This window comes from Acyrthosiphon pisum, chromosome A1, assembly GCF_005508785.2.
Source record: "Acyrthosiphon pisum isolate AL4f chromosome A1, pea_aphid_22Mar2018_4r6ur, whole genome shotgun sequence".
NCBI classification, from domain to species: domain Eukaryota; kingdom Metazoa; phylum Arthropoda; class Insecta; order Hemiptera; family Aphididae; genus Acyrthosiphon; species Acyrthosiphon pisum.
The window spans coordinates 1,525,930-1,540,743 of record NC_042494.1 but is presented as its reverse complement, the minus strand read 5'-3'; the positions used below and the strand labels follow the sequence as shown (position 1 = coordinate 1,540,743).

Genomic DNA, 14,814 nt, shown 5'->3' with positions numbered 1-14,814 from the left:
CCACTGGTTACTTTTCATGTAATGTCAGGTGCTACAACCCCCCCCCCCCAACATTTCAGCCCTAGTTTCGCCACTGCGAGTACTACCCATACAGTGAACCTGTATTTTCTATATAATATATAGGTAAACTAATAAAAAACAAAATCTGTTTGTTAGTCTGGCTTAAACTCAAAAAATGTATTCATTTTGTTTGGCGGAAATCGGAATAAAACCTTAGGCGGAAAACGGAAACCCCCAAATTTTAGACCTGTCAAAACCATATAACTGGGTAAGAACGGTATTCCTAACGCTAATTTTTCAACAGTTGTCTCGGGAACCTACACATGCGCATCATAAACACCGTGTTAATTAAACATTCGTAATTACTGATTACGTACGCGGTACGTACCTCACGAGGTCTGCAATACAACTCTTGTGGATTGCTTACCTGAAAATATACTGCTCGCATAATCACATGCGTTTCTTACGGGCAATTTCGGACGGGCTGGCATAATATAATCGAACGTACTTATCTTGTTTCACTGATAGATCAACATACAGCTTGCTATTTTCACGGTACCTTCGTACCCCCATGTAAGTGTGCACTCAGAAAGCATTTTAAAGTGGTGTTCGCAGAAGTATTTCGAATTTCAAGATGATCGATTACAATTTTTAAATGTTGAGCACTATCACATCGAATATTAAATCACGAATTGAACAAAGGTTGAATCGTGTAGAGTTGGCATTTTTAACGGCCATTTACACTAATAGTGTGATCAGCTAATACCTACATATTATAATAGCAATAATAACAGTAATATAATATTAATTAACCTAATATTATATTATACGTAGTTTTGCCGTTTATAATTAATAAGGTTTTAGATACATTTTTAACTATCGTAGTATTTGTATTACTATACGTATAAAACGTACCCAATACTACGATAAGATATAATATTTTTGTTAGCAAAAAACTATTTTATGATGGATATTTTTTTTAAAAATATCATGTTTTTGAAACGATGTCGTACATTCAACTTAGAGCCATTTCCTGCATTTTTTTAACAAGCCGGGCGTTTGTAACTTTGTACTTGGTAGTAGGTACAATCCATTAACAGTACCTGACTCAGAAAATAACGACGTTCCAGTTAACTCCGATTCAGACCCTGCAGGTAGTGAAGACTCAAGACAGTATTGAATTTTTGTACATTTTAAATTGTATTAAATTGGTATATTATATTATGATGGTAAAATAAATATATTATTATGTAGGTAATTGATATGTTTATTCTATACTAATTATATTAGGTATTCTTAATTATTTTTCCTATAACTTCTAAAATAATCATGGTATAATATGAATTGAAATCATAAATTAGAATGTAGAATTCATTGATAATGAAATCAGATGATTTCTGATTGCACAATAGTTTTAATGGTAAAAAAATAAAAAATAAAAATTTTAATTAACTTTTTATATTTTAGATTCTGAGCGGAGTGATGAATGTATTGGTTTTACAATTATGTGTTTTTTATTTTTATGTCCGTGTAAACGATTACTAGTCGAAATAATGCTTCGATTTTCAACATCAGTATCTAGCTCAATGAGAAAGTGAATATAGTTGGTACTTTTGGGAGGTCAAAATTTAAAATAGTTTTCAAAAGTGCCCAGAAAAATAAAATAAAAATTAAGGAAAAACGATACTTTTTACGCAGTCGGTTTTTGACAAAATCGATTTTGGATTTCGGTGTTATTCTAAAACAAATGATCGTAAATACATGAATTTTTCACTGGATGTTTAAATTAGCCTTTTCTATACATGAAACAATCCGTTAAGGAACATTTTCCATTTCCAATTTTTTTAGTTTTTTTTTCTATGAATGTCAATAAAACTTAATTTGTTGAGTAAAAAAGCTCGTACATTTAATACAAGGCTTCTATTTTTTATTACAATGGCATTTGAAAAATATTAAAAATCCTTAGTCACAATTTTTTTTATTATAAGCATTTAAAGTTCAAATCTTGACAAAATACGTAAAAATCACGAAAATTAGCAAATTATTTTGAGTTGAGAATTCATAAAAATTTTTCTTTTTAAATCTAAAATTTGAAAATGTAACATCGGATTCCTCATTAGCTTGTCTACCGACTATCTTTATCAAAAAAAAAAAAAATGTCTACAAGCAAATCAAATCAAATTAGTATGGCTGTATGAGCGTTTGAAATTCATATATTTTTACAAGATAGGATATTCACTCGATTTCTCATGTATAACAATTTCGTTATTTTGTTGTAATATTCAAAAACGAATAACTAGATAGGTACATGAACATTTTGCTGAAAATTTATATTTTCATTTTCTATACGCCATAAAATTTTGAAAATATTTTGAGTCTTTTCGAGCTGTTAACGGACATTGTAAGTTTTAAATTTTTTTAGTTTTTTTTTTCTATAATTATCAATAAAATTGTATTTGTTGGGAAAATGCGTGAAAAAGTAATACAAGGTTTCTGATGTATTGTTACAATAGCAGTTGAAAAAATTAAAATACAGGCACAATTTTTTTTTATTAACATTTAAAATTTAATAATTATTTTGTATTTAAATATGTATAAAATGTTCAACTTTTATAGCTAAGGCCTAATTTTTGAACATTTAAAACAAGGTTCCTATTAAATAGGTTATATATCGATTACTTTATTTATAATAATATCAACAAACATACTTAGTAATATCTATAATTTTTCTTATACAAAGATATTATATCATTGAATTCAAATTTAACACCATTCGTTACAATGACCCACTTATAACCTACTGTATAGCAGATCGACATCCACTTTTTTGACTTTAAGGTGTATTTTTTTGATAAATATAAACTTTACCCGTTTTTTGCAATAACTTCAAAAGTAAGTCCGAGCTACAAATTCTGATTGCATTACTTAATTAGTGGATTTACATAAGGTTCGATAAAAATAATTCAAAATGGTGAAGGGGAACTAAACTGCATTTTTTCCTTATATTATTACATATTTATCACTAGGGTTCGGATTTGAAGGCAAAAGCGTTTTTTAATAATATTAATAGAGATATAATTTTTACATACAAAAGAGGGTCATTTAGGTAATATGTAAAACGATGAACATATTTTTTTTTCCTTTTTCACTAATAATTGCCTTTATGGCTTCATTCTGTTTAATTTTCAATTGATATAATAGTTTTATGCACAATATACGACATTTTTTCTGAAGACTGAGCATTGTCGTCTGTCAATTACCTATTTTTAATAGGACTTATTCTATCGGTGGTATTTATCGATATCGCTAAATACTTTATCGAGTATTTGGTATGGCCAGTTAATTTAAAGTTTATAAAAGTAACCATCCTACCTATCTTTAGATTAAAATATGTTCATAATGCATGTAGATGCTAGATTCAAAATTGTTCGTCAGTCCACCCCAATAATTTCCGTAGAGTGTAGACGAAGATCATTTAAAGATTTTTTTTAAAGAACATTTCAGATCATTTTCTATGTACAAAAATATGTGAAGCCGAAACCGTCAACGTTTTACTGAAGACAGTTTATCTAAGTACATGGTAGTGAATTTTTTTTTTTATACTAACTAGTCAAATATATAAACCATTTAATGTTTTAGTAATTTTTTTTTTTACATATAAATTAAATGGTTTCTTTACATTTTAGATGCTTTTCTTATTGAGTATATTGCTTTTAGGTCTGAACCCTATTAATCAGTAATTTTCAACGAAATATTAAATAAGGGGTATCAATACCGACAGTTTTTAAGGAGTTCAATATAGGCAATTTTATATGTTTGTATGTGCGGGTTGTGTAAATGTGTACTTAGTAAGTGATCATTAGTATGAAATTTTAACGACAGCGTGTAAAATAAATATCGGAGCGCTCCCGTACGCGTACATACATGTCAACGCAGCAATTTATACACTAATTATAAATGTCTATTTTAGTAGCACTGAAACTTACATAGTTTCGTGTTTCCAATAATATAACTTACTGAGTGACATTATAGTATGAACACTTATTATACAAATTTAAGAGAAGAAATTTATCAAGGTTTGTATATGAGGAAATTTTCAATATTTAGCTATAAAATATGTGATTTTTTACTTTTTTAATTTGAATTATTGTTTCGTTCTTAAAATATAAAAAATTGACTTTTATACAGATTACAGACACAGATTAACTTCTCTTCTAAAATATTGATAATAGATGTTTTTACTCTCAAACTGTTCAATAAACCATATTATTGGAAATACAAAAATTAATTTTCATAGAATTTTTACATATTATTGATATCTGATACAGAAATAGATGTTTAGTAATTTATACACACCAAACGCTAAATTTCTAAAATATACAAGGTAATGGGTAGTATTTGACTATACCCTGTTCAAGTTGAACAGTCAATTTATATTTTATTGAGTGGGTTGTAGTAGATTAGGCAATTTGTATGTGATTAAGAGCAGTGGCGTGCCGAACAGTCATTTTTTGAGGCAATTGCCTCAAGGGAAATTTGGGTGGGTGGGTAGGTGTGTTAGTATAGATGTGCAACTTATACCCAAAAAAACTTAATAATATTTATTATTTTGAACGATAAAGAAAATAGTGAAAAAACTGTTGGTGGTGGGGAGGGGGATCAAATTGTATAGTTTGCCTCAGGTCTGCTCGTCAGTTCGGCACGCCACTGATTAAGAGTCATGTCCAATGTAAATTACCATCCATTTTACTAAAACCTAGTAGCTAATTAATAAGCATTGAGTAGAAACAATATATTTATTAACAGTGATATCAGAATATTATATCAATAAGTATTTTTATTATTAACAATAAGTAATGGTGAAATATACCGAATAAAAATGCTGTGCAAATTACATAATTTAAAGATGCAAAGGACAGGTAATTCAATTTCATTAACTTTTTTTGGTCACTTTGATGAATAAAATCATTTCTGAAAACAAAATTTTAATGACAATTAATTTAATTTTAATTTATTTATTGTTTTAAACTGTACAATAATAAAGTACATACTTATAAAAATTGCAACCATAGCAACAGCCAAAACCCATATCCAACACCTCCAAGTACTTTTTCTTACAAATTCCGTTAATCTCAGTTCTTCTCTTTTTAAATTTTCAAAATTAGTATCCATGCCTTTTGACGATTTTTCTAAAATCTAATATAAAATAATTTAAGAAGTTAAACACGATTAAAACATTTTGTCATAAATTATATACTTCTATGTCTTTTTTAATTATTTTTCCAGCTAGTTCGGAATGTTCTCGTAAGCCTCGAGTGATCGCCATCAGTTCTTCAGCGATGGATTCCTGTTTATTTTGATGATGTCTCAATAATTCATCCAAATTATCACTACTATCTACATCTGGTTGCCTAGATGATCTAAATTCATTTGTATCATCTAAACACAATTACATTTCATACATACCTTATTGTTTACTTAAAAATAAATCTATTTACTTCCAAGTAGTTCATCTCTCAATTGTTTTATGTATGTAACTTTATATTTTTGCTTAATATCTTTTGAACGGCTTTCAGACACCTGTACAGGTTCTAACATTTCCAAGGCAACTAATTTCTTTTCTGAATTTTCCTAACATAATTATGTAGAAGCATACATTTTTTATATTCTTAAATGTAGAAATGTAGAATGATATATTACAATTTCTTTGGTATTCAAAAATCCTTTAAGGAATTCCATTCGTTTTGTGTATTGGTTAATTGTATCTTTGTCTGGATCACTGTACATAACAAAAATAAATTAAATAAATTAAACATTTTAAACTTATATTTGATATATTATATTAATTTGTATACCTATTGTATATTAAATTTATTTCATTAAATTCCTGATACAATTTTTTTTTACCTTTTTTTAATTAATTCTGCTATCATTTCACTGACAGCTTCTATAAACTAGAACACAAATTTATTAATAATAATAAAAATATACAAACAATTTTTAGATCGATGAGTGGTAACTACGGACCTTGTTAAATTCATTAAAATGGTAATTGTTAACTATTAAACATTCACACTACAAAACTTAAAGTCTAATGATGTAAATATCTAAATAAATATATCTACTTTGCTTAACCGCCAATCATCAGATGAATTATTTTGAGCCATTTCTTCACAAACTGACAAGAGTCGTTTTACATCTATTTCTAATCTGGTTGCACTCATTTTCCTATACATTTATTTCATTACAAAGTTACTGAAAAAATTGTTAAAAATAAATAATTGTAAATTAAAATACAACGTACATTTATTTAAATTGCCAACAGTTCTTAATACTGATAGTTAATATTCAACAGCAAAACCGTGTATTAGTCAATAGGCACATAAAAATCATTTATACTAAACAGGATGGAGTTTACTAGGAAATTGCTTTATCTAAAGTTAACTTATAAATTTATTGTTGAAATATTTTTAATTTGAATATTTATTAACCGCGTACAATAATTAAAATATAATTTATTTAACTTTTGGGACACCCGACACGACTCACGAAATACTATAATCACGAATGTCGAAAGTGGAATTCTGGATGATAATAATATGATATATTCATAATATTATTACCAAGGTTGATATACAATAATATGTATGATGACAACCTATTATCAATTGTCATATCAGTTTTGATAAGCACGTGAATTTAATTTTTATATCCTCATTTTTTAATTTTTATTCGAATGTTGCTAGTTGTAACATAGAACAATGCTATTAAAAAAATAGTAGCTACCTAATATCTATATTATATTTTTTTTATTCATGATGTGAAGACTGAAATATTCTGATTTAAAATTAATATTTTTAACTCTAAAGTGGTTCGTGTATAATGTATATTTGGGATCCAGTCGTCAAATGCAATAATGTGCATACTGTAATTAAATATATTTGAGTTTTTGACTCGCTCAGTTGAATACTGTATTGTAAAGTGGTATGTTTTGTTTTTAATTAAATTTACCAAATATGCATTGAAAATAAACTGTTTTGATTCAGATTCTTCGGTATTTCCACTGATTTTAAAATATACAGTATACCTACAATATACAATATATAGTATATTTTAAAATCAATGGTATTACTAACCAGTGTTTAGAAAGTTCGCTTAAAATCTGAACTTGTTCGCCTTACAAATTCATAATTTATCCAAAAGAATGCTTTCACGTTCATTACAAGAAATAATTCCATTTATTAGATCATTAATTTTACTTATTTATTTCAAAATGAATCATAATTTGCAGACATGAGTCAAATTATAGTTTTTATGCAATCTTTCTTAATATTACTTTATGAATATAAATCAGATAGGTACATTAAATCACTTCATTGTTAAAAGATTCTTAATTAATTAAAACAAAGGTGGAGCATAAAAATGTTAAATTTGAAAACCTTTAAAAATTAATCTTGTCCCTTTTTAGTTCTAGAAAAATATTTTAAATATCTATTTTTAATTTCTGTACACAATTCATTACATAAAAATACTAAAAATGTATTTCATTTGAACGGCTTGAAAATAAATCAAAATTTCTCATAAAATATGAGTATTGTATTGTATTGTTAAATTAAATTCACCTTCTCAGTATGAACAGGTTCTTTCCAAACACTGCTACTAATGTAATATAGGTATTAATACTTTAGAATTCTCTACTAATGATGAAAAATATTTAAATTGTAGGCAACAGAACATTAATAATGAATGACTTAAGTAAAATGGATTTAGTCAAGTATTTTGACGATGAACGAAAGTCTCTCCCTGTTACTCTTCAAAAAGATAAACTTTGTAGTTTAATTCAAAAAAATGAAACTTTAATCATAATTGGAGAAACAGGAAGTGGCAAAACAACACAAATTCCACAAATTGTTTACGAAAACATATTACGCCCAGACGAAGATGTAGTTGTTACACAACCAAGACGTGTAGCAGCGATATCGTTAGCTGAACGTGTATCATATGAAGTAAACACTGAAATCGGAGACTTGGTTGGTTACAGAGTCAGGTTTATTGACAAAACTAATCATTTTACTAAAATAAAGTTTATGACTGATGGTATGCTATTACGGACTGCTATATTAGAAAAGAGCTTATCGGCATACGGATGTGTAATTTTAGATGAAGCTCATGAACGTACAGTCAATACAGATTTACTTTTTGGAATTGTAAAAAAAGTCCAACGCAGTCGTAAACATAGTTCAAACCCTCTTAAAGTAATTGTCATGTCAGCAACAATGAATGCTGATTTATTTGCAGACTATTTTGGCAATGCGCAGATTGTCTACTTACAAGGTAGGCTCCATGATATCAAAATATTCCATGCTAAGAAAAATGTAGAAGATTACTTCCATGATACTTTTGTTACAATATTTCAATTACATAAAGAGGCACCTGAACGCCATGACTTTTTAGTTTTTCTAACTGGTCAAGAAGAAATAGAAAATATGGCTCTTGCTATAGAGCATATCAACCAAGATCCTTCTCTAAGAAATTATCCCGTTATAAAAGTACGAACATTATATGCTTCATTGCCTACTAATGAGCAACTCAAAGTATTTATGTCATTGGAACCTAACGAGTTTGCCAGAAAAATCATATTGAGTACAAACATTGCAGAAACATCAGTTACTTTGACTGGTATTAAATATGTAATTGATTGTGGCAAAGTTAAAGTTCGATGTTTTCATCCAGAAACTTCAATGGATGCTCTAAAAGTTGAAAATATTTCTCAAGCCCAAGCTGAACAAAGAGCAGGTCGTGCGGGTCGTGAATCTGATGGATATTGTTACAGGATATATTCGAAAAAGCAATATGATGAAATGACCAAAGACCCAGTACCAGAAATCTTGAGGTGTAATTTGGGTAATGTAGTATTACAAATATTGGCCATGAATATGGATCCTCACAAATTTGATTTCATTAATAAGCCATCGACAGATGCAATTGATCAAGCTTACAATATGTTAGGAAATTTAGGTGCTACAAAAAATAGTATTTTAACTGAATTGGGTCATAAAATGACTAAATTTCCTCTAGACCCAAGGTACTCAAAAATAATATTGTCATCAGTGAACTATGGTTGTATGGAAGACATTGTAAATATTGTATCTATATTGTCTACTGATTCAATTTTTGTGTCCAGTCTTTCAGAGAAAAAAAAGAAACAAGCCGAGGATGCTCATACAAAATTCAAGTCATCTGTCAGTGACCATATTATGTTGCTAAAAACATTCCGTTCATATAGGAAAGTAAGAAAAGATTCTAAGTCCAGTTGGTGTGACGATAATTTTCTCAACGTCCGTAATTTAGAATACGCAGATCGCGCTCGAGAACAGTTGCTTGATATCTGTAGGTATTTACATTTACCGATTGGCCAATCTTGTGGAGACAATTTCGACCCTCTCAGAAAATGTCTGTTGACGGGATTTTTTGAAAATCTGGCATATATCAATCAGGATAAAAAGTATGTAACAGTTAATGCTAAGAAAGAATGCAAAATCCATCCAACTTCAACACTGTTTCATTCATATCCTCATTGTGTTCTATACACGGAAATCATAGAGACTAGTCAACCATATATGAAATATATAACTGTAATTGACAAAGAGTGGTTGGTTGATATTGTTCCTAATGTTCATCAACGTCATAATTATCAAGTACTTATGAATAGTGATTTATAGCTTAACTTACAAAATTATTACTCTAGTAGTGTACAAACATTTTGTATACACTTATTTTTTTATAGTTAACTAAAAATAAAAATGTATTATAATACATGACATATAATATATATTTTTTTATTTTTTACTTTTCATTTTACTCTGTAGAATGCTGATGTTTGTCATGAAATATAAATACAACAAATGTATGTGTTCAAATATCCATATGTCATGTTATATATTTAAATTTTTCTGTGCATTAGTCTTGGAATACAAAGATTTGTGTATTTGAATAAATTAAATTTGTGCAAAAGCAACACATTTTTAATATAGGCACAAGACATAAAAATATAAATACAAATACCCTTTTTAAAAGTATTCAAAATACTTTATTTTGAAATCAATAAATGAATAATTAATAATTCAATCAATCAATTCAATGACTAGAGTCGGCTTTAACAACTACTACCCACGCCATGAAATTCTATCATTGAATAGTTTCTATAATCAAGCAAACCAAACCCTCATATGTATCCTTCCATCTATTGTGCTTATTGTAAAAATATTTTATACAGATTGTACAAATTAAAATAAATATGAAAAAAAAAGTTCAATGACATTAATACCAATATCTTATATTCAAGTTATAAACTACTACCGCAGTACCACCCATTAAATAAGAAGAAAGACTATTTAAAGATTCAAGATAAATTTCAATCCAATCAGTGGTGGTCAGTGTATTGTATGCCATGGTATAATATGAGGGAGTGAGGAGCCCACAGGGGTTTCAGTGTTCAGTCATTCTGTTTTCTGCTTGTATTTTGGCAAAACCTTATTTATAAATGATCAGTGGTTAGAAGTTAGAACCATTATAAAATAATATTTTAGAAACAACATTTAAAATAGTACATTCCGAATTATTAGTAATTAGTATTTTTTAAGTATTTAAAATACATTGGTCAAAAAGTATATAAATACAAGTATTTGAATACTTAACATGACTGCCGCACACCTACCTATGACAGCGAAGGCACGACTGGGTAAAATTGTAAAAACTTTAAATTTTATCTTCAAACATGATATTATTTTTTGTTACTTTAACAATTTCTTAAGTATTAAAGTATCAATAAAATAATTTATAGGAAACTAAATAAAAATGGCATTAATACATTCACCAAATACAAGAAATACTAAAACAATATTGATATATTGTTTTAAATTTTAAATGGATATTCGTCAACTATATCATCTTCTTCCTCTTCATAATGCGATGATACATCATTATCATACATTTCTTTCTCGATCGATCTACTCCTTCTTCTACCTAAAGATTTAGCTTCTTGAATTTTCCTTTTTTTTACAAAATCAGTGAATGATAAATACTGAGTTTCTTCAGTATTTTCCGTTATAGTATTTTTCGTAGCATTATGTACAGCAGAAGGTTGACGATGAGCAGCTTTTGACTTTAAAATGGCCATGTTCAACTAAAAGGAAAGTAATATAATAATCTTTTTTAAATATTTAATATCAAATAAATCCTCCAGTATACTTAATTCTAATCAGCTTTTTTTCAATCATTAGGTTCATTTTACAATAGTTATTTGTCTAAAAAATTTACTCTTGCAGTGTTGTTTTATTGCATACGATGATGTGCAGGGGGTTACTCATTGCCTTTTGTACTACAAAGCGTTTGGTACTGAGTTTAAACCAGTAACAGGACTTAAAGACACTAACACTTTATCCCACTTAGCCATACTATTATTTTTCTAATCAACATACATAATAAGGTAAAATAAATATCTTACTCTGGCCATTATTGCACTATGATCAAGACCCATTACATCCATCTTCATTTCAGGAATTGTTACCTCATCATTACTTTCATCTTTTAGATTTTCTTTGTCCTCTAATTCTTTAATTTTTTCCTAAAATTCATTAAACGTATATTATACATAAATTATTTATCATAATATTAGTAATTATAAGTAGGAATATTTATTGGTTAATTACTTTTATCTCTGGATCAATATTAGTATAAATTGTAGGGTGATGGTTTAATAAAACATTGCAAGTAGGTACAAAATCTTCACCAAAATCCGCTTTACTTAACAACCGATCAACTGCTGCTATGTTTGCATAAGTCTTATCTTAAATAGCAGAATAATTAGTTAATAATTTCTATTATTGGTACACCATGTAACTTATAAGTTATTAGGTATCATACTACACTAGTACTAACGTCATTTGAATCATTTACCTTTAATAAACTGTATTTTTGGAATTTCACCCATGATTCTTAATATAGATAATTCATGTCTCAGTGGACCGCTTATCATCTGCAATAATTCATCTAACAGGGAATCGTCTTCAGATTTTCCAGCCATCCAATAAACATTAACAGATCTGTAATCCCCTGCAATACAAACCTGAAATAAAAACATAAGACATTTTAGGCTGAAGCACTTAACACCCTACCCTAACCTTTAAAAAAATATTTATACATCAATAAACAATGTAGATTTAAGTACTTATATTAGTACATTTATTTATAATTACTATTTCTTAGGTTTTACTTTTTTTATATTGCTTATTGGTATTGGAACAATATTCAACATTTTATACATAAATAAATTCATATTGTCAGACTAATATTTTGTTTCCGAATATTAAATTAAAAACGAGGTTTTACGTTTGAAAAAATCAGTATAATAAAATATAATAATAAATTATACCTATTTGTTTTTATAGAAATTTTGCATTGAATAAAATCATCTTTTTAAAAATCACAAAAATGAACATAGACATGAGTAGATATAGCAATATAGCATTTTAAATAAATTACCTTGTATGCTAAAAATTAATAAAATAAATAACGATTTTGTACCTTTGAAATTTCTAGACCATATCCAACGAGTTTATCAGAGTTTTCACCGGTTGCCATCAAATCAGTTATATTTTTCATTAATAACTTATTTAGAACGGCTAAGCGCTTGCTAGTCTGACGTCCAGCATTGTTTTTTGTTGTTTGTTTCATTAGCTCTTCAAATGAAGGATTTGCCCCAACATTTGGTTTATACCAAACCTTTCTGATTAGTAATATAAACACCAGTTATTAAACTTTTGATGTATACTTTTTTCAAGATATTATTTAGATAACGTATATCCTACTTACTTGGTTTTCCGATTAAGTCCCATAACTTTGTTCATCATTTTACCATCTAACGACGAAGCATTACATTTTAACATTTTAAAATTCGTTATGAACAATAAAAATGAAGAGGATTGAAATTTATGAAACATTTCCAGAGATTTTAACTTAATGTCGGAAATTAAAGGAAGATGACAGTGTATTGCTGCGAAATGTCGTAAGTATTTGAAGTGCTAATGACATAGTTTTCAAAATAGATTTTTCATTGAGACTAAATCAGTTGACAGTTATCTGCCTACCTAGCTTTTTATTCTAGCCATAACCCAAAATAACAGACTATAGTCTATAACATGAATCTATAAACTGTGGTCTATGGACTATGAAGATGAACTCGTAGTCTATGCACTAGTTGTGCACAACTTTAAATTAACTTATCAGTTATCACTACATTTATCAACGCCTTATCAACAGTGATAAAAAAAAAAATATATTTTGCTACCCCGCCAAATATTTTAAATATTATCAGGACAAAATATTATTTTTTTATTGTTATCGGTTCATAATTCGTAACCATGATAATTATAAACAACATTAAAAGTTCATTGGACATTATAGTAATATACAAATATATTAATAGAATTGGAATAAATTTATGTACATACGTCTATGGTCTGCAAGCCCGGATTAAGACATTTTGGGGCTTAGCCCCCAGGGGACAGTTTTAAATGAGGCCCCTGTACGAAAAAAAAAAATAATAATGCATAATATATTATTTAATATTATCCATTAGGTACCTACGTCCTATTATAATAAATATACATAGATGATAGATATTAGGTAGTTACATAGTAATAAATAATGAATAATGCATCATTTTATTTATAAATTACAATTTACATACTTTTTTCCTCGCCAAATAATCATCGATTTTTTTTTAGGTGATTTATGCAGCGTGTTATAGCCTATAAATAGGCGCAACTATAGGGTTACAATTCTGGGCGGACTAACAAAACTGTTTATTTAAATAACCCAAAGGGGCTTATATCTAAATCAATAAGGGATAATTGTGGGGGACTAAATCTTAGAGGGGCTAAACTTAGAATTTATTTAGTGGCTTCAGATTCGTCCATTACTTTTTTCATTATAACTAGTTTATAGCCTATAGGTCCATGGGTAGGGATTATTATTACAATTTTCATTAAACAATTTTTGTATCCAAAATTTCAAAACTTATTACAACACCCCTCACATGTTTTTTTTTACCTTAAACAACAAAAGGTTACCAGAAGGTCGAATTATTTTTTTTTAGCGTTAGAAGTTTAAATTTGTACATTGGATATTCACCCGTAAATTAATAATTTTTCATCAAAAGAATTTCTTATTTTGTTGTAGTTTGAAAATGAATAGATTCTGGACATACACTTTTTTGTATAATATAGAACTATATGGTATATTCAAGCAGGCCCGAATTAAAACTATCGTAGGCCCTAGGCAGTAGGCACAGTACATTTAGATTTTACATTTAGACATTAAGTGCACATACGTTAATATGGCCCTGTAATGTCCAGTGTTTAAATAGTTAAGAAATGTTCTGTTTGGGAGAGGAAGTGTCAAATCTTAGTTAATCCTTTAAAAACTAAAATATTTACAGCATAAAAATCAAATCTAAACTTTTATTACTTTTTATATGATAACAATTTTAACAGATCTTAAAAACAATTAATCTTACTCCAAATATTATATACAGATATATATTATATTATATTGTCAAAAACCATAAAAAAACAAATTTTTTTATACCATTTTGCATATTTCTTCAATAAGTTTAATACAAAAGATATAATTGTAACAAAAAATAACAGTACCTATATACAGGGGCGCCATTTGGGGCGAGGGCAGGGTGTGCACTCGCACACCCTGTAATTTTGTTGTCCACAATTGGCCTAGGCCTAATTAATACTATGG

General features: G+C 28.1%; 3 protein-coding genes across 3 annotated transcripts; 1 reads left to right on the top strand and 2 right to left on the bottom strand.

Moving 5' to 3' along the window:
• Positions 1–4,781: 4,781 nt before the first annotated feature.
• LOC100168475 (vesicle transport protein USE1-like) lies at positions 4,782–6,569 on the bottom strand. Its single transcript, NM_001246021.2, is given in 8 exon segments — positions 4,782–4,971; positions 5,052–5,196; positions 5,258–5,439; positions 5,499–5,631; positions 5,701–5,779; positions 5,908–5,954; positions 6,126–6,228; positions 6,305–6,569. Coding segments are annotated over 8 exon segments (729 nt in total). The 5' UTR covers positions 6,307–6,569; the 3' UTR covers positions 4,782–4,933.
• Positions 6,570–6,708: 139 nt separating this feature from the next.
• On the top strand, positions 6,709–9,830 carry LOC100166404 (ATP-dependent RNA helicase DHX33). Its single transcript, XM_001946871.5, has 2 exons — positions 6,709–6,984; positions 7,726–9,830. Exon 2 carries the CDS (start codon positions 7,743–7,745, stop codon positions 9,720–9,722), a length of 1,980 nt encoding a protein of 659 aa, XP_001946906.2. The 5' UTR covers positions 6,709–6,984; positions 7,726–7,742; the 3' UTR covers positions 9,723–9,830.
• Positions 9,831–9,908: 78 nt separating this feature from the next.
• LOC100164385 (putative ribosome-binding factor A, mitochondrial) lies at positions 9,909–13,273 on the bottom strand. The gene is made up of 6 exons (XM_008181470.2): positions 12,874–13,273; positions 12,586–12,787; positions 11,959–12,127; positions 11,712–11,848; positions 11,507–11,626; positions 9,909–11,185 (listed from the first exon to the last, which is right to left on the bottom strand). The coding sequence occupies exons 1-6, from the start codon at positions 12,999–13,001 to the stop codon at positions 10,916–10,918; spliced, it is 1,026 nt and encodes a 341-aa protein (XP_008179692.1). The 5' UTR covers positions 13,002–13,273; the 3' UTR covers positions 9,909–10,915.
• Positions 13,274–14,814: the final 1,541 nt, after the last annotated feature.

Bases quoted from the DNA above. Each gene is read 5' to 3' on its own strand.
- LOC100166404 (XM_001946871.5), top strand. From the start codon at position 7,743: ATGAATGACTTAAGTAAAATGGATTTAGTCAAGTATTTTGACGATGAA.
- LOC100164385 (XM_008181470.2), bottom strand. From the start codon at position 13,001: ATGTTTCATAAATTTCAATCCTCTTCATTTTTATTGTTCATAACGAAT. The intron at 12,788-12,873 runs GTAAGTAGGATA...ATTACTAATCAG, and splicing joins GGACTTAATCGGAAAACCAA to AAAGGTTTGGTATAAACCAA. The intron at 11,849-11,958 runs GTAAATGATTCA...CTGCTATTTAAG, and splicing joins AAAAATACAGTTTATTAAAG to ATAAGACTTATGCAAACATA.